The 26,724-nt window shown below is 45.6% G+C and overlaps 1 protein-coding gene across 1 annotated transcript in view; it reads right to left on the bottom strand.

The window, feature by feature from the left end:
• LOC144691460 (transmembrane protease serine 9-like) overlaps positions 1-26,724 on the bottom strand; it is a 170,355-nt gene that overhangs the window by 101,585 nt on the left and 42,046 nt on the right. The window contains exons 4-7 of the mRNA XM_078559567.1: positions 26,086-26,251; positions 13,179-13,444; positions 5,189-5,325; positions 724-881 (exon numbers count right to left, since the gene is read on the bottom strand). Coding sequence (XP_078415693.1) covers positions 724-881; positions 5,189-5,325; positions 13,179-13,444; positions 26,086-26,251 — 727 coding nt within the window. The remainder of the gene's footprint in view (positions 1-723; positions 882-5,188; positions 5,326-13,178; positions 13,445-26,085; positions 26,252-26,724) is intronic.

Here is a 26,724-nt window from a genome sequence, read left to right as displayed (position 1 = left end):
CTTCATATAACCAGCAGCTAATTCGAGTTTTCCCAAAGTCAAAATTATCCCATGCAAAACCTCTATCGAATTGAAAATATAACTGCTGGGAGCCAGACACAGTTCTAACAACAGGTCATCGATCTGAAGTGTTAACTCTATTTCTCTCTCTATGGATGATGCCTGATCTTCTTTTTCCAACATTTTTTATTCAGAGTCCTTCTATTCATGTCATCAAAAACATTCAGGGTCTCTCCAGGTCCTTGCATAATCTCATCTCTTCACCTGCCCCCCACCCCACCAATAGATTAAAACACAAACCTGTAGTAAATCACATGAAGAAGTGGGTCTTTACATACTGTTTTAGTAATCCAGGAAGTCATATTACAATATCTGACTCTTAAATTAAACAAATTCAGCAGTTATATGGAGCCTTTCAGTTTTACAATGAGTTTTATCAGAGACCACATATTCAGCTCAGGTCCCTGAGTGAATTCTTTGAGTTCCTGCAGGATCATTCATATTCATGAACCAACAATAGAACTGAATCATTAGCAATGTCAGATCTTCCTCACCCACCCTCCCTGAAAAAAATGTAGAAACTTGTGGGCTGAATGGAGATATAAACGTCAGTTGTGGCTTCAGTGTAGCACCAGGGATAGCTTTCTCGAAGACAATTTGTTCATTCAGTAGAAATGAAATATCCGAGGACAACATCACATCTTGTGAACTATTTCTGCCTACAACCCAGTCTCCTGCTGCACCCAGTCTCTCAGAGCTGTAACACGAGTATAGACTCCGGGTATATTAGGCCTGGCACATTTAATACCAAAGCTCACAATCCCAGCAAGAAGCCAAGGCTTATCTGGACTCTGACAAACAAGTGGACCTCCTGAATCACCCTGTAATAAGAAGAAGAAGGAAAATAGTATAGTTATAAGATGTTACTTAAACCTATTATGTTACAAAATAGCATGTGTTCCTGTTAGTATAGTTTACTCGACAGAAATATAGATACTGGTGGGAAATTCTGCACATAAACAAAATAGTTCTTGTGACACCTTTGTTCCCTATTGTGACATTTCAAATTCCAGGGCCAAATGAATCTATACTAGCATGGCCCGCTAAATTTAAATCTGCGTCATGAATTCTTTATTGCTCAACTGCCCCTCAGGAACAAAGGCTGCGAGGGGAAGAAGTACAAAAAAGAGATGGAGGAAAACAACAGAGAGAAAGGAAAGACAGGGAGGAAAAGAGTTGCAAAGCAAAAAAGAGAGAGAAAATCAAGGAAAATAGGAGAGATAGAAAAAAACAGCAGCAGTGAAAATTGAATTGTAATGTCATGAGCTGGGATCTAGCTTTTTGACTAAATGAGAATGAATACATGAAAGAAAGTTTAATTTCGGTGCCTTCACAGGAGTGCACGTCCAGCAGTGGACAAGGTGGCACTATATCACTTTATCAGAAGTAATGGCACATGTGGCCTATGAATCCCGTCAACCTTCATCCCAAAGCTCAAGTAGTTTGAGCTTCCATTTCTTATTCACTGACTTGTCCCACCTGGAAGACAGTTGCCTCATTGCATGCAAATGTAGACTATGTATTGGCATTACCGTGGTGATGTGTTAAACCACTTGGCAATGTAAATGGGGCAGAATTTTGAAATGCCCTCACAGGATGCTTAAACTGAGTGGTATTTCCAAGTTATAGGCCCTGATTTTAACAAGGAGCAGGGCCAGACTGGCACACGTGAGTCCCAGAACAATGGACATTTTCCATAATTTTCATCAAACTCCCATTGGAAACTATTCAGCCCCACTATCTGGCTGGAGGCACAGGCTGCTTAAACTCACCTCTGAGTAAGTGTTTGGTTATTTGTCTTTATATCTCCTTCTTTGGCTATTAACTTTTGTGTGATTACACTCCGCTGAAGTGCCTTGGGATATTTTACTACATCAAAGGTGCTACAGAAATGCAAGTTGTTGTTTTTATTCCATAGAACCATAGAATTATAGAAAATTTATGGTGCAGAAAGAGGCCATTCAGCCCATCATGTCTGTGCCAGCCAAAAAAGAAACTAACTGCTCATTTTAATCCCACTTTCCAGCACCTGGTCCATAGTCTTGCAAGTTACAGCACTTCAGATGCAGATCCAGGTACCTTTTAAATGAGCTGAGCATTTCAGCCTCAACTGCCAACTTAGGCAGTGAATTCCAGATGCCGCCACCCTCTGGGTGAAAAGGTTTTTCCTCATATCCCCTTTAATCTGTCTATCAGTCACCTTAAATCTATGCCCTCTGGCAATTGACCCCTCAGCTAGGGCAAACAAGTCTTTCCTGTCTATACCCTATCTAGGCCCCTCATAATTTTGTACACTTCAATTAGGTCAGCCCTTAGCCTCCTCTGTTCCAAGGAATAGAACCCTAGCCTATCCAATCTCTTCTCATAGCTACAATTTTCAAGCCCTCTGCTCTCTCTCCAGGGCAATTATGTCCTTCCTGTAATGTAGTGACCAGAACTGTACACAAAATTCCAGCTGTGGCCTAACCAGCGGTTTATATAGTTAAATCATTACTTCCCTGCTTTTGTATTCAATATCTCACCCAATAAAGGAAAGCATTCCATATGCTTCCTTGACTACCTTGTCTTTCCACCTTCAAGGACCTGTGGACATGCACTCCAAGGTCTCTCACTTCCTCAACCCCTCTCAATAACTTCCCGTTTATTGGGTATTTCCTAGCTTTATGCGCCCTCCCCAAATGCATTGCCCCACGATTTTCCAGTTTGAATTTTATTTGCCACTTCTCCGCCCACTGCTAATGTGGAATTTGCATTCAGCAATTGCTACTTGTTTTTTCTGATAAGGCTGTAAACTAGGAGGCAGGGCCCAGATCTTGGATTGAAAAAGAACAAGCTGTAACCTGTTGCTAGTTAGTAACAGCCTTAAAGTTGCTGAAATGACAGAAGGACTTGTTTCCACTATAAAACATTTAATATTATTCTCTATACTTTCAAATGCATTGGAAGTCATCTTGGAATGGAATCTTTGTGGCATTTACAATCTGCCTGTCCTAGGGATGGTGCACTTGTTTCCTGTTGTGACTATTAATTTAGATTCAGCTTAAAGCTATTTGGGACCTATAGTTTGCAACAGTAAATTGACTTGTCGAATGTTAAAGGGATATTTCAGAATTCACAGAATAGATACATTCCCCAATGAGAAAGAAAAATTTCAAGGGGAGGACGCATGATTCGTGATTAACTAAAAAGTTAAAGACAGGATCAAGCTTTAAGAAAAAGCATATAATTGTGCAATGACGGGTCATTGATCAGGAGATTGGACAGAATATAAAGAACAGCAAAGAATGACAAAAAGATTACTAAGGAGGGAAAATTAGAGTATGAAAGAAAGATAGCTAGAAATATAAAGATGGATAGTAAGAGTTTCTTTAGAGATTTAAAAAAGAAAAAAGTTAACAAACTTTCCTTTGGAAAGTGAGTTTGTGGAATTAATGACGGAAAATAAAGAGACAGCAGATGAATTGAACAGGCATTTTATATTTGTCTTCACTATAGAGGATACAAGTAACATCCCAGAAATAGCTGTAAATCAGGAATTGGCAGGGAGGGACGGACTCAGGAAAATTACAATCACTGGTGAGACCACATCTGGAGTGATGTGTACAGTACTGGTCTCCTTATGTAAGAAAGGATGTAAATGAATTTGAAGCAGTTCAGAGAAGGTTTACTAAACTAATACCAGGAAGGGCAGGTTGCCTTATGAGGAAGAGATACTTAGCAAATTGTTGGAGCTGCGGGCTGACAAATCCCCGGGTCCTGATGGACTTCATCCTAGGATCTTAAAAGAAGTGGCTATTGAAATAGTTGATGCACTGGTTTTAATTTTCCAAAATTCCCTGGCTTCGGGGAAGTGCCATTAGATTGGAAAATAGCTAATGTAACTCCTTTATTCAAAAAGGGAGGGAGACATAAAATAGAAAACTATAGGCCAGGTTGCTTAACATCTGTCAGTGAAAATGTTAGAATCTATTATTAAAGACGTCATAACACTTAGGACACTTAGATAAATTCAAGATAATCGGGCAGTCAACCTGGTTTTGTGAAAGGGAAATAGTAATTTACCAATTTCTTGGAGTTCGTTGAAGGAGTCACATGTGCTGTGGAAAGTAAGTTGTAAAGGAAGCTACAAAGTGACATAGGTAGGTTAAGTGAGTGGGCAAAGATCTGGCAAATGGAAGAACATGAGAAAATGTGGTATTGTCCATTTTGGCAGGAAGAATAAAAAAGAAGCATATTATCTAAATGGTGAGAGATTGCAGAGTTTTGAGATGCAGAGAGATCTGGGTGTCCTAGTGCATAAATCGCAAAAGACTAATATGCAGATACAGCAAGTAATTAGGAAAGAAAATAGAATGTTATCATTTATTGCGAGGGGGATTGAATATAAAAGTAGGGAGTTTGTGCTTCAGTTATACAGGTCACTGGTGAGACCACATCTGGAGTGATGTGCACAGTACTGGACTCCTTATTTAAGAAAGGATGAAAATACATTTGAAGCTGTTCAGAGAAGGTTTACTAAACTAATGCCAGGAATAGGCAGGTTGCCTTATGAGGAAAGGTTGGACAGGCTAGGCTTGTATCCGCTAGAGTTTAGAAGAGTAAGAGGTGACTTGATTGAAACATAAGATCCTGAAGGGTCTTGACAGGGTGGATGTGGAGATGATGTTTCCTCTTGTGGGAGAATCTAGAACCAGGGGTCACTGTTTAAAAATAAGGGGCCATCCATCTAAGACAGAGATGAGAAGAATTTTTTTTCTCTCAGAGAGCAGTGAACCTTTGGAACTCTCTTCCTCAAAAGGCGGTGGAAGCAGAGTCTTTAAATGTTTTCAAGGCAGAGCTAGATAGATTCTTGATAAACAAGGCAGTGAAGGGTTATCAGGGGTAGGCAGAAGGTTACAGTCAGATCAGCCATGATCTTATTGAATGGCGGAGCAGATTTGAAGGGCCAAGTGGCCTATTCCTGCTCCTAGCTCATATATTCGTATGTTCATAGGAAGATACTTATTGTCTATTGTATTACATTCAAATGAGTGTGACATAATACACTTTCTTCAAAGGATAGAACTAATATCTTGATTATAAGTATAAGTAAATGCGTATCAGCATTCTGTTTCGGTCAAAAGGCTACCTGACAGGCATCAACTCCTCCTTCTAAGATACCAGCACACAGCATCTTATCACTAACACGATATCCATAGGTACGCCTGCATCTGTTGTCACTGATGATTTTCACTTCTGCCTTTTGAAGGATTCTTGGAGTCCAGCCTGGAGAAAAAGACCAGAAATTACACTTTTTCCCTCGTGTGCATTAGTTTTCAGGTTCAAGACTTACTCCAGGACTTGAGCACAAAAACAAGGCTGACTTTTCAATGCGGTATTGAAGGAGTGGTACATTGTCGGAGGTGCTGTCTTTCAGACTGGACAATAAACTGAGGCCCTGTCTGCCCTCTCAAGTGGAGTTAATATATCCCATGGCATTATTTTGAAGAGATCAGGGGAAATATCCCTGGTGTCTTGGCCAATGTTTGTCCCTCGACATCGCAAAAACAAATTATCTGGTTATCTTATTGCTGTTTCTCGGACCTTGCTGTTCACGTGTTTGCTGCTGCGTTTTAGTGACTGCACTGAGAAAAGTACTTCATTGGCTGTAAAGTACTTTGAGATGTCCAGTGGTCATGATAAGTGTGATATAATTGCAAGTCTCTTTTTTAGAAACAATCAGGTTTTTGACCTGGTGTCTTCATAATAATAGCGGGCTATTCATTCTTGGAAGTGATGTTGTGCTGCTCTGAAATACTCCTCCTGTTGCCCAGAAAGAAATGTGAAGCAGCAACAGGCTTCGGGACCATTGTGGAGTTGGGAGCAGCATCCCTGTTCCATTATAGCAGCATCCCTGTTACTCCTTGCTCAATATTTAGTTAATTTTATTTTACATTTTTGGTGACGTTATGCAGCAGACCCTTTACAAACTATCAGTCGTGAGTAAACTTGCTTATCGTGAATGCAGTTGATCTCAGCACTGGCACCAATGGCATTGAGAGCAGCTCCATTTCTGGAAGAAGTCCTGAAATGGTTGTTAAGCCATCAATTTGCATAGCCGAAAGAGCTGTCAGATCCAGGCATGAAGTCCTGCACCACAACCTGTGCTGATACAGGAAGTGATGTACTTCCTGTACAAAAGGGACATCTTAAAGAAGGGGAAAGAGGTGCAAAGGTAGAAAGGTGTATGAAGGGAATTCCAGTGCCTAAGGCCTAGAGAATTAAAGGCACAGCTGCCAATGGTGTTTCAAATAAAGTAGGGGAATGCGCAAGAGACTAGAATTGGAAGAAAGGAATATTGTCAGAGGGCTATAAGGCTTCAGGAGGTTATGGAGGTGGAAAGGAGTGAGACCATGGAGGGATTTGAACATGAGGAGGCATTATAGATCAGCAAGCATTGAACTAATGGGTGAATGGGACTTGCTGCAAGATAGAGTTTTGACTGAGCATAAATTTATGGAGAGTGGAAGATGAGAGGCCAGCCAGGACAGCTGTGAGGGGTTTTAAACACTGTGCAATCATCAGCAAAGATCCCTCCTTCTGCCCTTATGATGGAGGGAAGGTCTTTGATGAGGCAACTGAAGATGGTTGGGCCTTGAATGCTACCCTGAGGAACTCCTGCAGCGATGTCCTGGGACTGAGATGATCGACCTTCAACAACCACAACCATCTTCCTTTGTGCAGGGTTTGACTCCAACCAATGGAGAGTTCTTGCCCACCCCCCTTCCCCCTCCCCCCTCACCCCCCTTCCGATTCCCATTGGTTTTAATTTTGTTTAGGCTCCGTGATACCATATTCAGTCAAATGCTGTCTTGATGGCAAGGGCAGTCACTCTGACCGCAACTCTGACATTTAGCTCTTGTCACTGTTTGGGCCAAGGCTGCAATGAGGTCTAGAGCTGAGTGGCCCTGGTGGAACCCAAACTGACGGTGAGCAGGTAATTGGTGAAGTAAGTGCTGTGTCATTATCACTGTTGGCAACACCTTCTTTCAGTTTTCTTATGATTGAGAACAGAATGATAGAGAGGCAATTGGCTAGATTGGATTTGTTCTGACTTTTGCATTTAGTTCTATAGGAACAGAGCTTGGCAAGGGCATGGCTAGTTCTGGAGCACAAGTCTTCAGCGCTGTAGCCAGGTTGCTGTCGGGGCCCAGGGCCTGCTGTGTATCTGGTATGCTTTGACATTGCATGGAATAAATTGAATTAGCTGAAGACTGGCATCAATGATGCTGGGGACCTTAGAAGATGAATCATTCACTCAGCACTTCTGGCTGAAGATGGCTACAAATGCTTCAGCCTTGCTGAACTCCCACAACATTGAGAAGGGGGATGTTTTAGGAGCTTCTTCCTCCATTTAGTTGTTTAGTTGTCCACCACCATTCATGAATTAATGTGGCAGAGCTGCAGAGCTCTGATCTGATCCATTGATTGTGGGATCGCTTAATTCATAGCTTCCATTGCATAGCATGCATGTAATCCTCATTTGTAAATATTCCTGGTGCTGCTCCTGGCATGCCCCCTACATTTCTCATTGAACCAGAGTTGATCCTCTGGCTTGATGGTAATTGTAGAGTGAGGGATTTGCTGAGCCATGAAGTTACAGATTGTGGTTGAATACTATTCTGTGGGATCGGAGGGAGACCGGATATGGATATAAAGAACCAAGAGTTTTAAAAATATTCAAAGGAAAGCAGGTAAGTGATTGGCTGGTGAATATTTCACTTTTTTCTCTTTTCTTTCTTTTGCTAATCTAGGACATTGGTTTAAATTAAGAGCTAGAAATTTTAAAAATAGAATCAATTGGGGTAAGTAATTAATAATATGCGTATTAGCACAGAGCAGCTTCGCCTGATCGCAGATTTCACCAGACTGCAAAGGAATTGGTGCGGGATTTGGTGAGGTCAGAGTAAGAAGTACTTCTTGATATATATAAAAACAATAAAGAAATAGGTGAAATTAGGACTGAGGGTTAAGTTAGACTAAAGACCTAAGTCAACAAGGTTATTATTTATCTTATGAACTTTAAATAGGCAATTGAGTGATATTGTCATGGTCTTCATAGTTACAAATGACATAGGTAGAGCTATGAAATAGGTTCTCTTGAGGGAGGATGAGCATCTATGTATTAAATTATAAGTGGAACCCACAAAGGTAATAATCTCTGAATTACTACCTAAACCATGTGCAAATTGGCATAAGTTAAACAAGATCAGGGAGCTGAATGTGTGGCTGAAAGGTGGGTGTGGGAGAAATGAGTTTTGATTCATGGGGCACTGGCATCATTACTGGGGAAAAGGGAGCTGTTCCATTGGCAAAGACTTCACTTGAACAGTGCTGTGAGCAGTACCCTGACAAACCAAATAACTAGGGTTGTAGATGGGACTTTAAGCTAAATACTGGGTTGGTGGGGAGGAGTAGGGGGTGGTGGGGTGGGTGGGTGGATTTGAAGTGAGGTGAAATTTAGAAAGTTAAAGAAAAAGGACTATGCAATAGTGTAGGATAGTGATACAGGTAATGATACACAGGCTGTATAACAGGGAATGACAGAGCATATAGACATAAGAGTGCACCAGGGTCAGAGGAGGGAAAAATAGTAAAAGACAAAATTAAAGGCTCTTTATCTGAATGCACACAGCATTCATAAAGATAGATGAATTGATGACACAGATAGAAATAAATGGGTATGATCTGATAGCCATTACAGAGACATGGTTGCAAGATGGCTAGTGCTGGGAATTGAATATTGAGATGTTCTTGACATTTTGGAAGGATAGGAAGAAAGGAAAAGGAGGTGGGTAGCTCTGTCAATAAAGGATAAGATCAATACAGTAGTGAGAAATGATCTTGGCTCAGAAGACCAAGATGTAGAATCAGTTTGGGTGGAGCTAAGTAATAGCAAGGGAAAGAAGTCACTGGTGGGAGCAGTCTACAGGCCTCCTAACCATAGCTACACTGTAGGACAGCATATAATCATTAAATAACGGGGGCTCATAAGACTGCTACTGCAATAATCGTGGACGGCTTTAATCTTCACATAGACTGGACAAATCAAACTGGCAAAGATTTGAGGTCAAATTCAAAGAATGTATTCGGATAGCTTCCTAGAAAAATACATTGTGGAACCAACCTGGAAACAGTCTATTTTACACCTAGTAATGTATAATAAGACAGGATTAATTAATGATCTCATAGTATGATTCTTCTGTTGGAGAGTGATCATAACATGATAAAATTTCACATTTAGTTTGAGAATGAGAAACACTTGTCTGAAATTAGTGTCATAAGCTTAAATAAAGGCAATTACAAAGGTATGAAGACAGAGTTTGCTACAGTGAATTGGGGAAGAAAGGTTAAAAGGTAAGACAGTAGATAATCAGTGGAAGATATTCAAGGAGATATTTTCTAATTCTCAACAAAAATTTACTCTATTGAGAAAGAAAGGCTCTATTAGAGGATGAACCATCTGTCAATCAGTTCATGAACTATAGGGGAAGTCTGTTGTGGAGTCAGGCAAGTTTAAAAAGTCTTGCCAAGTCCAAATAACATAATTAGATGCTGGTAAGGTAAGTATGTTTTAATGCAGTGATTGATCATAGGCCTCTTTCCTTAGAAGGTAATTGGCCATTAAATTGACCAGCATTATGTAAGTGTTCAGATGCATTCTCCACTGGATAAAGTGCTCTTCTGCATTCAAAGGTATTGAGAATCAGATATTAATGTGTCATCTGGATCCTGTGCTTTGATTTTTACAACAATTTAAAGTCCATGCATTTGTTGGGCCTTTGGAATAGCTGAACAGATGCCTGACTTCTTTACTTGTAAGTCCTTCTGTTGAACCTTTGAAAACATGAACATGTGGCTAACCATCTGTTCAGGTAACTTCAAAGGCTCAATTATATTGAGCTTTTGAGTGTTTGTTTATATAGCTTGGCTAAGCTCCAAACCCTACTAATGGACTTAACTTAGCAGGGTTTATTTACATAGCTGTGAAGGGGACTGATAGTTTTAAAAGCAGTTAATAGGATTTAAGTAATTTGAAGAGGTTTCTGAATTCTATTGTTCATTTTGACAGTTTTGTGAGCTACTAAGAGGAGCATTTTTTTAAGTGGAGTTTGAATGGATTATTGGTTACTTGTTTTATGTCATTTCAGAGACTTCCCAGTGTTATCATAGGGCTTGTGTGTTCTGTCATAGTGGATACTGGGTAAGTGGGTATGGAGGTTGCATGGGGGCATGCAGGGGTATGGGAGTATGGAGAGAGCCTGGGGGATGTGGGGTGACATGAAGAGACATGGGGATATGTAGCGGGTATGGAGGGTGTGGAGAGGGCATTGGAGATATGACAGATCATAGGGGTGGATAGGAGGGTGAGGGGTAAGGGCTGGGGGCCTAACAGTCATGATTAGAACTGGGCCAATGTCCCAGTGAATGGTGGCGGGCTTTCCAGCCTGCCCGCCATGGCACCACTCACCTTTGTTCCCGCCTTGGGCTTGCTTCAGGAAGTAGTGGACCTGACTCCAGCCCAACTCTGACTCCCTAGGGCGGTGGCGGGTGGTGGGGAGTGCGGGCCATCGGCTGTGCACCGCCATTTTACGTGGCAGGCCAATTAAGGCCCGCCCAGCGTGATGTGCACCCAGAAGCGCTCAGCACTACCTGTGCGGGCGGGGGCAGGAGGGAGAGTCGGGACCTGCGCCACAAAAATCTCCCTGAGGCATGAAGCTGCCTCAGGGAGATTAATTTCATTATGAAAAATGGAAAAAAAATTTTAAAAATTACTCAGACATGTCCCCTCATGTGACAGTATCACATGAGCTGGGACATGTTTCTGTATTTCAATAAAATTTTTTAAAAATTTATAAACTCTTCATGAAACCTTATCCCGCCTGTGGATGAGGTTTCATGAGAAATGCGAAGGCCGCCTGGGCTCTTCGCCTGCCCGCCAACCTAAAGGTTGGATGGGCAGCCCAGACAATCAGCTCAATTAGTTGATAAATGGCTTTTATAGGCCTTTGACAATTTGGCGGGTGCGCAGTCAACTCCGGTGCGCACCCACTGAACTGAAGATAGGAATGACGCGCGGTGACATCGGGACGCACGCCTGATGTCACCGCACATTATTTTACACATCGGCAAGTGGGGCCCACCCCCTCGCGCTGACTAGAGGATTCAGACCATTGAATATATTCAAGGCTAAGTTAGACAGATTTTTGAACTCTTTGGAAGTCAAGGATTATGGAAAAAATGGTGTTGAAGACAAGATCAAATCAGCCCTAATCTTATTGAATGGTGGAGCAGGCTTGAGGAGCTGTATGGCCTACTCCTGCTCCTATTTCCTATGTTCTTGCAACAGCATTGAAATTCCCCACCCAGAGCATATTCTGCACCTTTGCTACCCACAGTGCTTCTTCCAAGTGGTGTTCAGCACAGAGGAGTACTGATTCATCAGTTAAGGGCAGTAGGTGGTAATCATTTGGAGATTCCCTTTCTCATATTTGACGTGGTGCCATGATACGTCATGGGGTCCAGAGTCAATGTTGAGGACTCCCAGGGCCACTCCCTCCCTCCCGCACACATTGTGCACCACTTCTGGTGGATTTGTGCTGTTGGTGGACAGGACATACCAAGGGATGGTGAAGGAAGAGTCTGGGACACTAGCTGAAAGGTATAATTCTGTAAGTATGACTATGTCAGGTTGTTGCTTGACTAGTCAGTGGGACAGCTCTTCTAACTTTAGCCACAAGTCACCGATGTTAGTGAATTTGGAGGTTAACTGGGCCTGAATGTGCTTTTGTTATTCCATAAATATAAATCCCAGGGTGGTCCTTCTGGTTTTATTGTTACTTGATTGCTTTTTGTAACGGTTTAATACAACTGAGTGGCCATTTCAGGGTGCAGTTAAGAGTCTACAACAGTGCCATGGGTCTGGAGTCACATTTGGATAGGCCTGGTAAGGATGGTAGCTTTCCTTCACTTTAGGATGTAAGTAAATCAGACAGGTTTTTGTGACAATCCAGTAGCAATATAGTCTCTATTTCTGAAACTATCTTTTTATTCTAGATTAAATCAATCAATACAATTTAGATGCCATGGTCGGTTTTGAACTCATGGGCAGAATTTTGCGCCCGACACGCCTGAAAGTAATATGATGCACGATGACGTCAGGCATACGTCCCAATATCATCGCGCACTCACACGATATTTCGTTCGGCAAGTGCGCCGGAGTTGGCTGCGCGCCCACTAATAATTAAAAGGCCCATTAAGGCCATTAACAGGCTTATTAAAATCAAATTTACGTTGCCCGTTCAACATTACGGTTGGCGGGCAGGCGAAAAGGCCAATCAGCCTTTACGTTTTTTAGGAAACCTCATCCATGGATTGTCACAAAAACCTGGGATGAGGTTTCCTAAAGCAAATAAACATTAACTGAAAACTTTATTTTTGAATTAAAAAATGTCCCAGCTCATGACAGAGTCACATGAGGGGACATGTTTTTTTAACATTTTTACTGCCTTCATTGATTTTTTTAAAAAGCGCTTCAATCTCCCTGAGGCTGTTCCTTGCCTCAGGGAGATTGAAGCGCTCTATCGCGTGCATGCGCGAACTGCGAGCTTGGCCCGCTCTCCCTTCTCCCCCCAACCCGCACAGGTAGTGCTCAGCGCTGCCGCTCGCGATCCATGCAGGGCGGGCCTTAATTGGCCTCCCCGCATGAAATCGTGGAGCGGAGCCGATCACAGGCCGCCGACCACTCCCGCGGAGCCCGCCCAACGAGGGAAACATTCTGGCCGGTGTCTCTGCAGCATTAGTCCAGGCCTCAGGATTACTAGTCCAGTAGCATAACCACGATGCTACCGTTTCTGAAAAAAAACATACTGGTCAATTGACTACAGGCAACGCCATGGACTGTTAGCTGGTAAGATTAACAGGGACAAAGGTGATGATTTATTGTATCAGACACATTTGCTGTACTTGAAGCAAGAAATAAACACTAAAATATGAACAGTTAGGAAAACAGCAGTTCCAGCTACATTGCAAAAAAGTTGAATGATTCAACTGATGTCAGAATAAAGCCAATATCTAACCTTGATAGGCAAGCGTCCCCCATCCTGTGATTGTGCAGCTTTGACCAACAGGGAAGACTGTACTATTCAAGGGGAGACAAACTGGCTGGATGAAGTCATTGAAGATGAGGGGGAAGGAAAGCTCCAGAACTGCAATGTCATTGTTAGAGTGAATTGGAATGCTGTAGTTGGGGTGGGTATGGATTCTTCTGATGTTTCTGGATATACCTTGTCCAATAATACGTGATCCCATTAAAGCTTTCCAGGCTGAAGGATTGGCATATGAACTTTAAACAAACATGAATAAACATAATGTCAATCACACAGAAAAAATTTCCGTTCAATCTGTATTTCCTGTTTAATCTTGAGCTGACCTTCTGACTCTATATCCTCTACACCACAAAGGCTGCTAATAGCCATCTCTATAAGGTTGCTCACCTCTTACCTTACCAAAGTCCATTTACTGCTGACACCCTCATTTATGCCTTTGTTATAGGACCAAACTCAATTACACCAACATCCTCGTTCCCACCTCTACGCTATATAAATGTCAACTCACCTATACTGGCTCTTGAGAATTACAGAATCTTACAGCACAGGAGGAGGCCTTTCAGTCCATTGTGTCTTTTTGAAAGAATGGCCTAATTGCTTCCTTTCCTCACTTTTTCCATAACCCTGTAAAGGTTCCCTTTGCTGGTTTATATGCAATTCCCTTTTGAAAGATACCATTGAACCTGCTTCCAATATCTTTTCAGGAGCGCATTCCTGATCATTATAGACGCATTGGGCAGTGAAATGACGCGTATTGACATCGATAGAGCGTGCCGACGTCAATGCGCAGTCACGCGGTAGTTTGGTCGGCGGGCGCGCGGCGGGGTCAGCAGTGCACCTGCCGACAATTAAAAGGCCTGTTAAGGCCATTAAATAATCAATTAAATTAATTTTTTCACTGCCCATCCAACCTGGGCAGGTGAAAAGTCCAAGCGGCCTTTGCATGCTTTTTGGAAACCTCACCCCATCTGTGGATCAGGTTTCCAAAAGCAAATAATAATAAAATAAAAGTTCTAAAATGTAATTAATAACATGTCCCTGCTCATGAGGGGACATGTTTTATTATATTTTTATTTTCTTCATTTTCTTTTTTAAAAACGCTTCATCTCCCTGGGGCAGCTCCATGCCTCAGGGAGGTTATGCAGTGCTCACTCGCACGCATGCGGAAAGTTCAGGCTCGGCCCGCTAGCCTTCATCCCCCACCTGCACAGGCAGCTCAGGGCTGCCACTCGTGTTTCACGCTGGGTGGGCCTTAGTTGGCCTGCCAGTGTGAAACTGTGGCCTGGTCCCGATCGCTGGTGGTGGTCGGCTTCCCGACCACCCCCACCGAGCCCACCTGCCAAGGGCAAAATTCTGCCCACAGAAATTTTCCAACATGAAAGGAGGCCATTTGGCCCATTGTATTTGTGTTGTCCAAAAGGAGAGTTATTCAGCTGAATCCCACTTTCCAGCTCTTGGTCCATAGCCCAGTATGTTAACTGCATATCCAAGAATTTTTAAATTGCAATGAGGGATTCTTCTCCTACCACACTTACAGACAGTGATTTCCAGATCCCCACAGCCCTTCAGGTGAAAAATATTCTCCCCAAGTCACCTCTAATCCTTCTGCCAATTACTTTAAATCCTAGTTATGCCTGTCTCTTTATGGAGGGTCCCAGCTATGCCTGTCTCTTTATGGGATATGTGGAATATTCCTTGGTCCAGTCCTACTCAGGCCCCCTCCTAGAACTATTGATGACTGTTTCGCTGCTGCTTCATGCTTTTGTCGGGACCTGAAAAAATTTATCAATTTTGCTTTCAATTTCCACCCTTCTATCACCGTCACATGGTCCATCTCTGACACTTCCCTTCCCTTCCTTGACCGCTCTGTCTCCATTTCCGGTGATAGACTGTCCACCAATAATCATTACAAGCCTACCGACTCCCACAGCTACCTCGACTACAGCTCCTCACACTCTGCTTCCTGTAAGGACTCCATCCCATTCTCTCAGTTTCTTTATCTCCGTCGCATCTGTTCCGATGATGCCACTTTCCAAAATGGCGCTGCTGACATGTCTTCCTTCTTCCTTAGCCGAGGTTCCCCCACACTGTGATTGACAACCCTCAATCATGTCTAACCCATGTCCCATGCCTCTGCCCTCACCCCTTCCCCTCCCTCCCAGAACCATGATAGGGACCCCCTTGCCCTCACTTTTCACCCCACCAGCCTCCGCATTCGAAGAATCATCCTCCACCATTTCCGCCAAATCCAGCATGATGCCACCACTGAACACATCTTCCCCTCACCCCCCACGGTCAGCATTCCATAGGGACCATTCCCTCCGAGACACCCTGGTCCACTCCTCCATTACCACCAACACCTCATCCCCTTCCCACGGCACCTTCCCATGCAATCGCAGAAGGTGCAATACATGCCCCTTTACCTCCTCCCTCCTCACCGTCCAAGATCCCAAACACTCCTTTCAGGTGAAGCAGCGTTTCACTTGCACCTCCTTCAATTTAGTCTACTGCATTCGCTGCTCCCAATGTGGTCTCCTCTACACCGGGGAGACCAAACTCAGACTGGGTGACCGCTTTGCGGGACACCTTCGGTCTGTCCGCAAGCATGATCCAGACCTCCCTGTCGCTTGCCATTTCAACACTCCACCCTGTTCTCATGCCCACATGTCCGTCCTTGGCCTGCTGCATTGTTCCAGTGAAGCTCAACGCAAACTGCAGGAACAGCACCTCATCTTCCGACTAGGCACTTTACAGCCTTCCGGACTTAACATTGTGTTCAACAACCTCAAACCATGAACTCTCACTTCTATTTTCACCCCTTTTTTAATCCCATTTTTAAAATTTATTTTTATTTTTTTATTCACTTATTTTTATTTTTATTCATTTATTCATTGTTCTATCCCTTTTTTTATCCCTTTTTCTAACCTTTTTACCCAACCACCACCTCCTCCCCCCACCCTCATCCCCAAAAGGGCCATCTGTCACTTGTTCTATGTTTTTCTTTCAGAGTGCTGACCCTTGTTCTGCTATTAACACATTCTGCTTTCTTACCTTTATGCCACTATTAGCACCTTCTTTAGTCATCACCACTACCATTAACACCCCCTTTGTCTTGTGTCCATGGCATCTTTGTCAATCTCTCCTTAGCCCCGATCTATCGCTGGCCTTCTGTCCTGCTTTACCTGCTCCACCCCCCTTAAACAGTATAAATTCCATCACATTTCTACTTCTCTTTTGCTCTGAAGAAGAGTCACACAGACTCGAAACGTTAACTCTGTTTCTCTCTCCACAGATGCTGTCAGACCTGCTGAGTTTTTCCAGCATTTTCTGTTTTTACTTTAAATTATTCCCTGGCTGTTGACTTCATTGTGAATGGAAATCAGTCCTTCCTGTACTCTATCTCAGCCCTCAAAATTTTATGCACCTCAATTAAATCACCTCTCTCCTACTCCAAAGAAACAACTCCTGCCTATCTAATCTTTCCTTTTCAGTAACCTACCATTCATTGTTTGCACTTCCCAAAATATTTACCTCACACTTCTGGACTGAACTCCTTTTGTTACTTTCCTGCTCACCTGACCAGTGTCCTCTGGTTACCGACCCAACCCTATAGCTTTATAGGTTTTCAAATCCTCCCCTACCTCAAATTTAAGTTCTCAGCCTTGTGTTTAAGCTGCTCCTTAGCTTCACCTTTTCCTAACTACAACTCCCTCTCTGTTTCTCTGCCTCCATTACTTTGAACCATCCTATTCCATATCCATCCCATTGACCTCACCACTGCCTAGGCATTCAGCTGTCTAGGCTCCACTTTCTGGCCAGAATTTTGAGGTCAGCGGATGGGCATGGTTGGCGAGCCCGGGAGAGGCCAGGAAACGGCCCGCTGCCCATAATCAGCCCTCGACCGCGATTTCACGCTGGCAGGCCACTGGTCGGGAAGGAGTGGGCAGGACAGGTGCCCATCGGCTGGTTTAAAAATGGCCTAGGCAGCCTCTGAAAGGCTGCCACAGAACAACGTCTTCTCTGTGTCTTTAACATCCAAGTAATGGAGTCAAGTGTGGCTGGACACGCAGGCAGGAGGGCAGGTTGGGTGGGCACTCGACTCCTCGCTTTTCGGGTGAGTGCCTCGCGGTCCTCCTGGAGGAGGTGGCTGCCAGGAGGGACCTCCTTGCCCCCAGAGATGGGTGGAGGAGGCCATCACACCTCCTCACAAAGAGGGCATGGGAGGAGGTTGCAGCAGTGGTTAGAAACCATGATGTGGTGCGGTGCACATGGATGCAATGTCAGAAGAGGCTCAATAACCTGCTGCGCTCAGGAAAGGTGTGTACCGTGTTGGCATGGGTCAGTGTGCAGAAGTATTAAGGTCCGGCCATCCCCCTGTGGACCCCAGGGGTGTTAGAGTCTGAGTGCCAACTGTCAATGATGCCAGAGCTGGCCAAGGGTGTGAGCCCTGGCTGCTTGGACTGAGTGCCTTGTAGCTCGAGGACCATGACCCGGATGTGTCCTGCAAGGTGTTCCTCAGCTGAGGTTGGCCAGGCCTCAGGTAGAGCGCAATGGCGCTGCAGGTAGAGTTTCTCTTTTAACTTATTCATTCACGGGATGTGGGCTTCGCTGGCTGGACCAGTAATAATTGCCCATCTCTAGTTGCCCTTGACAAGGTGATGGTGAGCTGCCTTCTTGAACCACTGCAGTCCATGTGATGTAGGTACACCCACAGTGCTGTTAGGAAGGGAGTTCCAGGACTTTTACCCAGCGACAGTGAAGGAATGGCGATATATTTCCAAGTCAGGATGGTGAGTGATTTGGAGGCGAATTTCCAGGTAGTGGTACTGCCCTTGTCCTTCTAGATGGTAGTGGTCGTGGGTTTGGAAGGTGCTGTCTAAGGAACCTTGGTGAATTCCCACAGTGCATCTTGTAGGTGTTACACACTGCTGCCACTGTGCATCGGTGGTAGAGGGAGTGAATGTTTGTGGATTTGGTGTCAATCAAGCGGGCTGCTTTTTCCTGGACGGTGTCAAGCTTCTTGAGTGTTGTGGGAGCTGCACTCATCCAGGCAAGTGGGGAGGATTCCGTCACACTCCTGACTTGTGCCTTGTAGATGGTGGACAGGCTTTGGGGAGTCAGGAGGTGAGTCACCTGTCACATGATTCCTAGCCTGCTCTTGTGGCCACAGTATTTATATGACTAGTCCAGTTCAATTTCTGGTCAATGGCAACCTCCAGGATGTTGCTAGCGGGGGATTCAGTGATGTTGATGCCATTAAATATCAATGGGCGATGGCTGGATTTTCTCTTGTTGGAGATGGTCTGGCACTTTTGTAGCGTGAATGTTACTTGCCACTTTTCAGCCCAAGCCTGGATATTGTCCAGGTCTTGCTGCATTTGGACAGGGACTGCTTCAGTATTTGAGGAGTCGCGAATGGTGCTGAACATTGTGCAATCATCAGCGAACATCCCCACTTCTAACCTTATGATGGAAGGAAGGTCATTGATGAAGCAGCTGAAGATGGCTTGGCCGAGGACACTACCCTGAAGAACTCCTGCATTGATGTCCTGGAGCTGATGACTGACCTCCAACAACCACAACCATCTTCCTTTGTCCTAGGCATGACTCCAACCAGCGGAGAATTTTCCCCCTGATTCCCACTGACTCCAGTTTTCCTCAGGCTCCTTGCTGCCACACTTGGTCAAATGCTGCCTTGATGTCAGGGGCAGTCACTCTCACCTCACCTCGGGAGTTCAGCTCTTTTGTCCATGTTTGAACTGAGGCTGTAATGAGGTCAGGAACTAAGTCGCCCTGGTGGAACCCAAACTGGACGTCAGTGAACAAGTTATTGCTAAGCAAGTGCCGCCTGATAGCGGTGTTGATGACCCCTTCCACTACTTTACAGATGATCAAGAGTAGACTGATGGGGCGGTAATTGACTGGGTTGGATTTGTCCTGCTTTTTGTGTACAGGACATACCTGGGCAATTTTCCACATAGCCGGGTAGATGCCAGTGTTGCAGCTGCACTGGAACAGCTTGGCCAAGGACGTGGCAAGTTCTGGAGCACAAGTCTTCAGTACTATTGCCAGAATATTGTCAGGCCACATGGCCTTTGCAGTATCCAGTGCCTTCCACCATTTCTTGATGCTACGTGGAGCGAATCGAATTGGCTGAAGACTGGCATCGGTGATGCTGCGGACCTCCAGAGGAGGCCGAGATGGATCATCTACTCATCACTTCTGGCTGAAGGTTGTAGCAAATGCACTGATGTGCTTGGCTCCTCCATCATTGAGGATGGAGATATTTTGTGGAGCCTCCCCCTCCAGTGAGTTGTTTAATTGTCCACCACCATTCACGACTAGATGTGGCAGGATTGCAGAACTTAGATCTGATCCATTGGTTGTGGATCGCTTGGCTCTGTCTATCATTTGCTGCTTATGATGTTTGGCACGCAAGTAGTCCTGTGTTATAGCTTCACCAAGTTGACATCTCATTTTTAGATCTGCCTGGTGCTGCTCCTGACATGCCCTCCTGCACTCTTCATTGAACCAGGGTTGATCCCCTGGCTTGATGGTAATGATAGAGTGGGGGATATGCCGGGTCATGAGGTTACAGATTGTGGTTGTATACAGTTCTGCTGCTGCTGATGGCCCACAGCGCCTCATGGATGCTCGGTCTTGAGTTGCTAGATCTGTTCGAAATCTATCCCATTTAGCACGGTAGTAGTGTTACACAACACGATGGAGGGTATCTTCAATGTGAAGGCGGGACTTCGTCTCCACAATGACTGTGTGGTGGTCACACCTACTGATACTGTCATGGACAGATGCATTTACAACAGGGTGGTTGGTGAGGATAAGATCAAGTATCTTCTTGGTTCCCTCACCACCTGCCGCAGGCCCAGTCTGGCAGTTATGTCCTTCAGGACTCGGACAGCTCGGTCAGTAGTGGTGCTACTGAGTCACTCTTGGTGATGGATGTTGAAATCCCCCACCCAGAGTGCATTTTAAGCCCTTGCCACCCTCAGTGCTTCCTCCAAATGGTGTTCAACATGGAGGAGCACTGATTCATCAGCTGAGGGGGGTGGTGGTATGTGGTAATCAACAGGCAGTTTCCTTGCCCATGTTTGACCTGATGCCATAAGACTCCATGGGGTCCAGAGTTGATTTTGAGGACTCTTAAGGAAACTCCCTCCCGAGTTTACCACTGTGCCGCCACCTCTGCTGGGTCTATCCTGCTGGTGGGACAGGACATACCCAGGGAAAGTGATGGTGGTGTCTGGGACACTTTCTATAAGATATGATTCCGTGAGGATGACTATGTCAGGATATTGCTTGTCTAGTCTGTGAGACAGCTCTCCCAAATTTGGCACTAGCCCCCAGATGTTAGTAAGGAGGACTTTGCAGGGTTGGCAGGGCTGAGAATGCCCTTGACGTTTCCAGTGCAACAGGTGGCTTGCCATGCCATTTCAGAGGGCATTTAAGAGAAAACCACACTGTTGTGGATCTGGACTCACATGTAGGCCAGACCAGATAAGGACAACAGATTTCCTTCCCTTAAGGGCATTAGTGAACCAGATGGGTTTTTACAATGTTGATCATTAGACTTTTAATTCCAGATATTTATTGAATTCAAATTCCACCATCTTCTGGGGTGGGATTCAAACCCGGAACCCCGGAGCATTACCCTGGGTCTCTGGGTTACTAGTCCAGCAACAATACCACTAGCGACAATACCACTATGCCATGGCATCCCTAATCAATGCTCCTTTATTATTTCAGGAGAAGACAAGCCATAACCAATCAGCGAGGTCACAGACAGCCGGAGGCATGCCCAACCTGCTGCTGCTCACCAGGTTTGAGCAGAACGCCCCTGAGCTGGAAAGCCGGCACACTCCATGTGTAACCGGGCGTGGAGAGGCAGGGGTGCCAGGCGATGGTAAGAGCGCAGTGCACAGAGGTGAGAGTTTCAGATTGTGCAACCATTCTTGTGTAATCTCGTCATTGATGTGAGCCTCAAACCTGGAGACCCCATTCAACATTGAAAGACAATGGCACCATGATACAGATCGCCATTGTCTCACCAGGGTGCCTGGCATGCACAGTGACAGTGTGATTACTTTAACTAATGACACAGCCTTGTTCTGCCTTAGATTCACCAGCACACACGCACTCCCTGGACCCCGAATAGCCACCCCTAACGCCGGAGCTTCATATGCACCTGTGTCACATCCACTCTCTGAACCAGGCACCAGTGCAAATACCAGCATCTCGGTGGGCATTAGATCAACGGCTAAAATGTCAGTGCACATTGGTGAGGCCACTTCACACTCGCTTGAGGTGCAGGCGGAGTCAGAGCGTGCCCAGGGCACCAGCAGTCGGAGGACTATTGGGGATCAGGATGATGCCGAGTCAAAGGCAGATGATGAGCCTCTGGAGTCAACCATTAGGCGGCAGATGCTGGATGTCTGGTGAGATGTGCGGGAGGATCTGGCAGAGATCCATGAGGGTATGCGTGCCATGGTCTCCGTTGTGGAGGAGTCCATATGGAGCATGAGCACTGCGTTGACCCTCATGACCGAGCGCACTGCCTCCTCCATTGAGAGAGTGGCGACTCTCATGGACAGGCAGCTCCAGGGACAGAATCAGGTGTTCCTGGGGTTGCACTCGGACCTGCAAGGCCTCACAGAGGCAATGACCTCAGGTGGTCAGCGCCAGTGTGGGAGATTGATGAGGCACCCAGTATCCCAGCCAGGCACCTATCTATCAATAGTGAGCAGGGAGGTCCAGAGCGAACTCACGTTGACACATGAGTTGTTTGTCGTCTCTGCGGGCTCCTCTCAGGGCGCTCTGGATGATGTCGGCAGCTCCTCTGCCCCTCCACCAATGACTGTGGCATCTGATGAGGCTGCGATGACTAGGGAGATGCCAGCCGTGGGGCCAGCACAGGATCCACTGGCCAGAGGACAACCGCCAAGGTCATCAAGGCTAACAAGATAGCAGAGTCATCAATCTGTCTCCAATGCCGGCGCCAGTGAGGGGGAACACCAAGACGTAGCACTTGGGACAGTTCACGGGTGATTTTCTGTTCATTCATTTTTGGCTTATATGTTTGCTGTTGTGGACAGCAACACCAGTAATGGGAATATCATTATGCTTTCAATGTGACAATAACATTAAATTTACTTTGGTTCTGATGGCCTGAGTATGCTTCATCTTTTTTCTTTCTGATGCAGGGTACGCCAGTCTGTAATCCTGGACGTGAGTGGCTGGATACTTTATTGCACAGGCATTGAGTGGACTTTGGGTGCAAATGAAAGGGTCATTTCAGATATCCAAGATGGGGGTGGCAGCCTTGGCATGAGGTGGAAGCAGATCATTGTTAGCCTAATTGAAGGAGCTTTGGATCAAGGGGTCCCTGGTGTCCCTGCCTCCCTGGAGGTTGCCAAGGTCTGCCTTCACACCCTCAGTGTTCTCCTCACCGTGCTCCTCTTCTGACTCACCATCTGTGGCCTTTGCAGCTGTGTCAAGATCCTCTTCCTTCAGTGGGTCCCCTCTTGCCAGTGCCAGATTGTGGAGAGCGCAGCATGCAATCACTATCAGTGACACCCACTCTGGTGGGTATTTTAGTGCACCCCCTGAACAGTCCAAGCATCGGAAGCGCATCTTGAGAAGCCCTATGGTCCTCTCTATCACCGCCCTTGTGGAGGCATGACTCCTATTATAACGCTACTCTGACTCTGTTCTTGGGTAGCCGAGAGGCGTCATGAGCCACCTTTTCAATGGATAGCCCTTGTCACCCAGCAGCCATCCATCCATTCGGGCTGGAGCACTGGGAGCGTTTCAGGATGTACGCGTCATGGGAGCTGCCAGGGTACCTTACACAGACTTGCAGAATATGTACCCTGTGGTCACACACTATCTGCACGTTCATGGAGTGGAATCCCTTCCTGTTGATGAAGGCACCCGGCTGACCCGCTGGCACCTTGATGGCCACAGGTGTGCAGTTGAATACACTCTGGATGCGGGGGATCCCAGCAATTGCTGCAATGCCTCTGGCTGCTCAATCTGGCTGGCCTCATCCATACGGTAAAGAATAAAGATCAGCACTCGTCTGAACAGAACTTCTGTCACCAGCTTCAAGCAACTGTGGACAGCTGATTGGGAGAGTCCACACAGATCCCCCACTGACCCCTGGAAAGAGCCGGAGGCAAAGAAGTTGAGGGCAGCCGTGACCTTCAGATCCACTGGCATGGGGTGTCCACCCACACAGTCGGAGCTGATCTCAGGCCCGATCATCTGACAGATGGAGCTCATGGTCTCCCTTGAGAGGGGGAGCCTCCTTCGGCATTGTACCTCAGACATATTGAGGTAGCTGCATCGCCGCCTGTATACCCGCTCCTCCTCCCTTCGGGTGCCCAAAGGCCTTGGCCTGACTCCTTGAGGAGAAGGAACACCTGGATGGATGTCGAGGTGCCCCGTTCCCCTCTCGCGTTGCCACTGCAGGAACTCACCCATGGCTACCATGATGGAATGCAGGTCCGTGCACATCCCCACATTCTGCTGGGCCAGGGTCTCTATGGTGTCTGCCATCCTTCCCATGGAGACCTCGATACGCACATATGTGGGCACCACTTCATCAGGGAACAGACAGACACACTCCTCCAACTCGCGTGCCACTCTGTTGAGGGCTTCAGCAGCTCTGCGTGATATTCACCTACCTTCTGCTAACTCTCCACAGTGAATTGGAAGGCCGAATCCAGAGGCTCGTCATCTGACTCGGAACTCACAGATGTCTCTTCCCCAGGAGCCTTCCGAGTTCCGGGGAGTTCGCATGAACCTGCCTCCTTCCGCTGCGGACATGTGTCCGTGTGGTCACCACCAGATTGTGAACCCAAGCCTGCTCTAGATCCAGGTCCCACCGAGGTGTGTGTCTCTGCGCTGGTGCAGGGTGTGGGTAAGCGCTGTGACGGGTCTACCAGGTTGCTTATTTCCAGCTCTTCAATGGAGAATGTGTCCTCTTGGCTAGAGGTGAGGACCTAGATGAAGTTGAAGGACTGGCTGGCTGAGGGTGTCGGTCGTGTGATAGAGCTCGTCATGAACCAAAGTAGAAATGATTAGTGCATGGCAGCAGAGTCAAAAGCAGGAGAGAGAGAGCACCCACATTTATTTAGAAAGATGGATGATGTGGTGCAGGATCCTCATGTGGATGTTCGCTGCTGACCTCAATGTCGCCGCAGGCAGGGTCCACGTCCTCACCAATCAGCGCGATGGCATGCTCCTCAAAGCGAGTGAGGGGTCTAATATGGGCCACTCCACCACCAGTTTGTGATGTCTCCCTGCTGTTGTGAGCCAGCTTCTCCTGCATGAAAACGGATAGAGAGAATGTGAGCAGGACACATGGCACTGCGTGGAATGTTTGTGTGGTGAGTGTAGCCATGGATGCGATGAGGACACAAGCTCGAGAGGGTATGAGCCTGATGGAGATGTGAGGGTGTGTGTGAGAGTTAGCGGAGTGTCCCTTGAGGTGTGAGATATTTATGGATGTGTGATGGGTTTGAGAGTGTGTGAGTTGAGAATGATGAGAAGAGTGGCTCATCCTGGCGGAACGGGTGAGACCATTCATCCTCTTTCAACCCTGGCTGGCTGTCCTCCTTTGCAGGGCATTGGCACTGACCACTGCTGCCGCCATCTCCCATGCTGAATTGGTGATCTTGCTTGCTGGCCTTTGCCCAGAGTGGAGGTAAAGGATTTCACAGCGGGCCTCCACTGCATCCAGTAGACGCTTGAGGGAGGTGTCGCTAAATCTGGGCGCAGCATGTTTCCTCCCTTTGGCAGCCATGACTTTGCAGCAGCTTCTTATCCCTTGAAGAGTGTTAGTTTTTTGCAGGGGTGGCTTGTAAATATGACACCCAGTTTACTGAAGGCCTGAGATGACGGCAGAATGCGTGATTACTGAAGTGGGATTGGGACGATATAGTGTGAAAAGCCGCCATTGCAGCCGAAGGGAAAAACATTCTTTGTCCCACCCACCAGCACACTGAATGCAAACCCGTGCCGATTCCACCCATGACTTCAGGCTATGCTTTAAAATTCTAATAATTTAAAAAATCCTTGTAGAAAGAAAAATAGAAAAGTCTAGACTGAGGCCAAAAACTTTGGTTGCTAATATTTTAGCATGAATTCATTTAATAGTTAGGATATTACAATGCCAAAATAAAACAGGAAGCTTTTTATGTACCATATTTTAGGTTCTTATGTATTTACAATCAAATTTTCTAGTCACCTTCCCAATCTTAAGATTTTATACCCTTAACCAGGACCAAGTGGAATTCAGACACTTGCAAATGAAAATGAAAGAGTTGGTCACAATAAAGAAGTGCCTTGGATGGATGGACAGTAAAACCACTTTTCTAATTTATTTTCCTTTTATCTCAGCAGTACATCGACATTCTGTGATGAAAGTACAGGTTAATTGTGTCTTGGTTGCAGTTTTAGTCAACATTTAGTTTCAACAAAGCTAAAGGGCCTACTTCACTGGGAAAACCAGTGCAAAGTTTATTTCCTGAATCTGACTAGCCCATTGTCTCAGTTCATCTAGACTATACTGTCAATGACCGCACCAAAACAACAATTAGGCATGTTGACCTGGAAATATTACAGGGAGTTCTCCTGGTTTCCTGCTCTAACTTCAATTGGACATTGACAGAAATGGCAGAGAAGTAGTGCAAATGACCTTTCACTGGCATATACAGAGTTTTTCCAATAATGATCTTCCAAAATTATGGTGCAAGGCAGGGAGAACCTCTTCATAATTAAGATGAGGCTCAATTATCTGTACAAAACCTGCCCTTTGTGCGTATAAGCATGTATAAATAAAAACCTTAATAATTACTTCGTAAAGCAATGAGCTGCAGAGATGAGCCATCTGTCAGAGATGATGGAGGCACCACAGACGTGTGATCCACGAAGCATGAGGCTAACCTGCCAAGGCCATTCACCTTTCATGGAGTTTGTCCCACCAACAATTCTACCGGAGAATAACGATCTGCAGCCACAAGCTGTATAAAATATGGAAATGTTTAGGGTCTGGTATCTTCCTTGAAATTATTTTATGTAGGCATTCATATTCCAAAGTTAAAATTAGCACGATCATAGTACCATAAGAGTTAGTTTAGCTTTGGAAACAAAGAGGAATTCAGAGGAAAAATAATTAGTAATGTACAGTTTTGGTCTCCTTACTTAAGGAGGGAGCTTTCAGTGCCAGTGCGACGCTAGGTAGGCTGTATGTCCCAAAGACTGGCAGATCGTATCAAACAGCATGTCCCGTCAGCTGTTCACAACAGACAAAGTACTGACCATACCCAACCAGCCCATGCTTGCAAAACTCAAAACACAGTGTCCAACATTAGGTGTGTTTCCGTGATTGGAAAATATTGCTAAACAATCTTGAGTGCTAAGAATTACACTGACAACCAATTTAAGATTATCAGTTCAGCTCGCAGTGTGGCTCACTTACATGTGCTGGAAGCTA

Source organism: Cetorhinus maximus, chromosome 2, assembly GCF_964194155.1.
Source record: "Cetorhinus maximus chromosome 2, sCetMax3.hap1.1, whole genome shotgun sequence".
Classification (NCBI taxonomy): domain Eukaryota; kingdom Metazoa; phylum Chordata; class Chondrichthyes; order Lamniformes; family Cetorhinidae; genus Cetorhinus; species Cetorhinus maximus.
The sequence above is the reverse complement of the archived record's forward strand: the minus strand, read 5'-3'. Positions and strand labels throughout refer to the sequence as shown.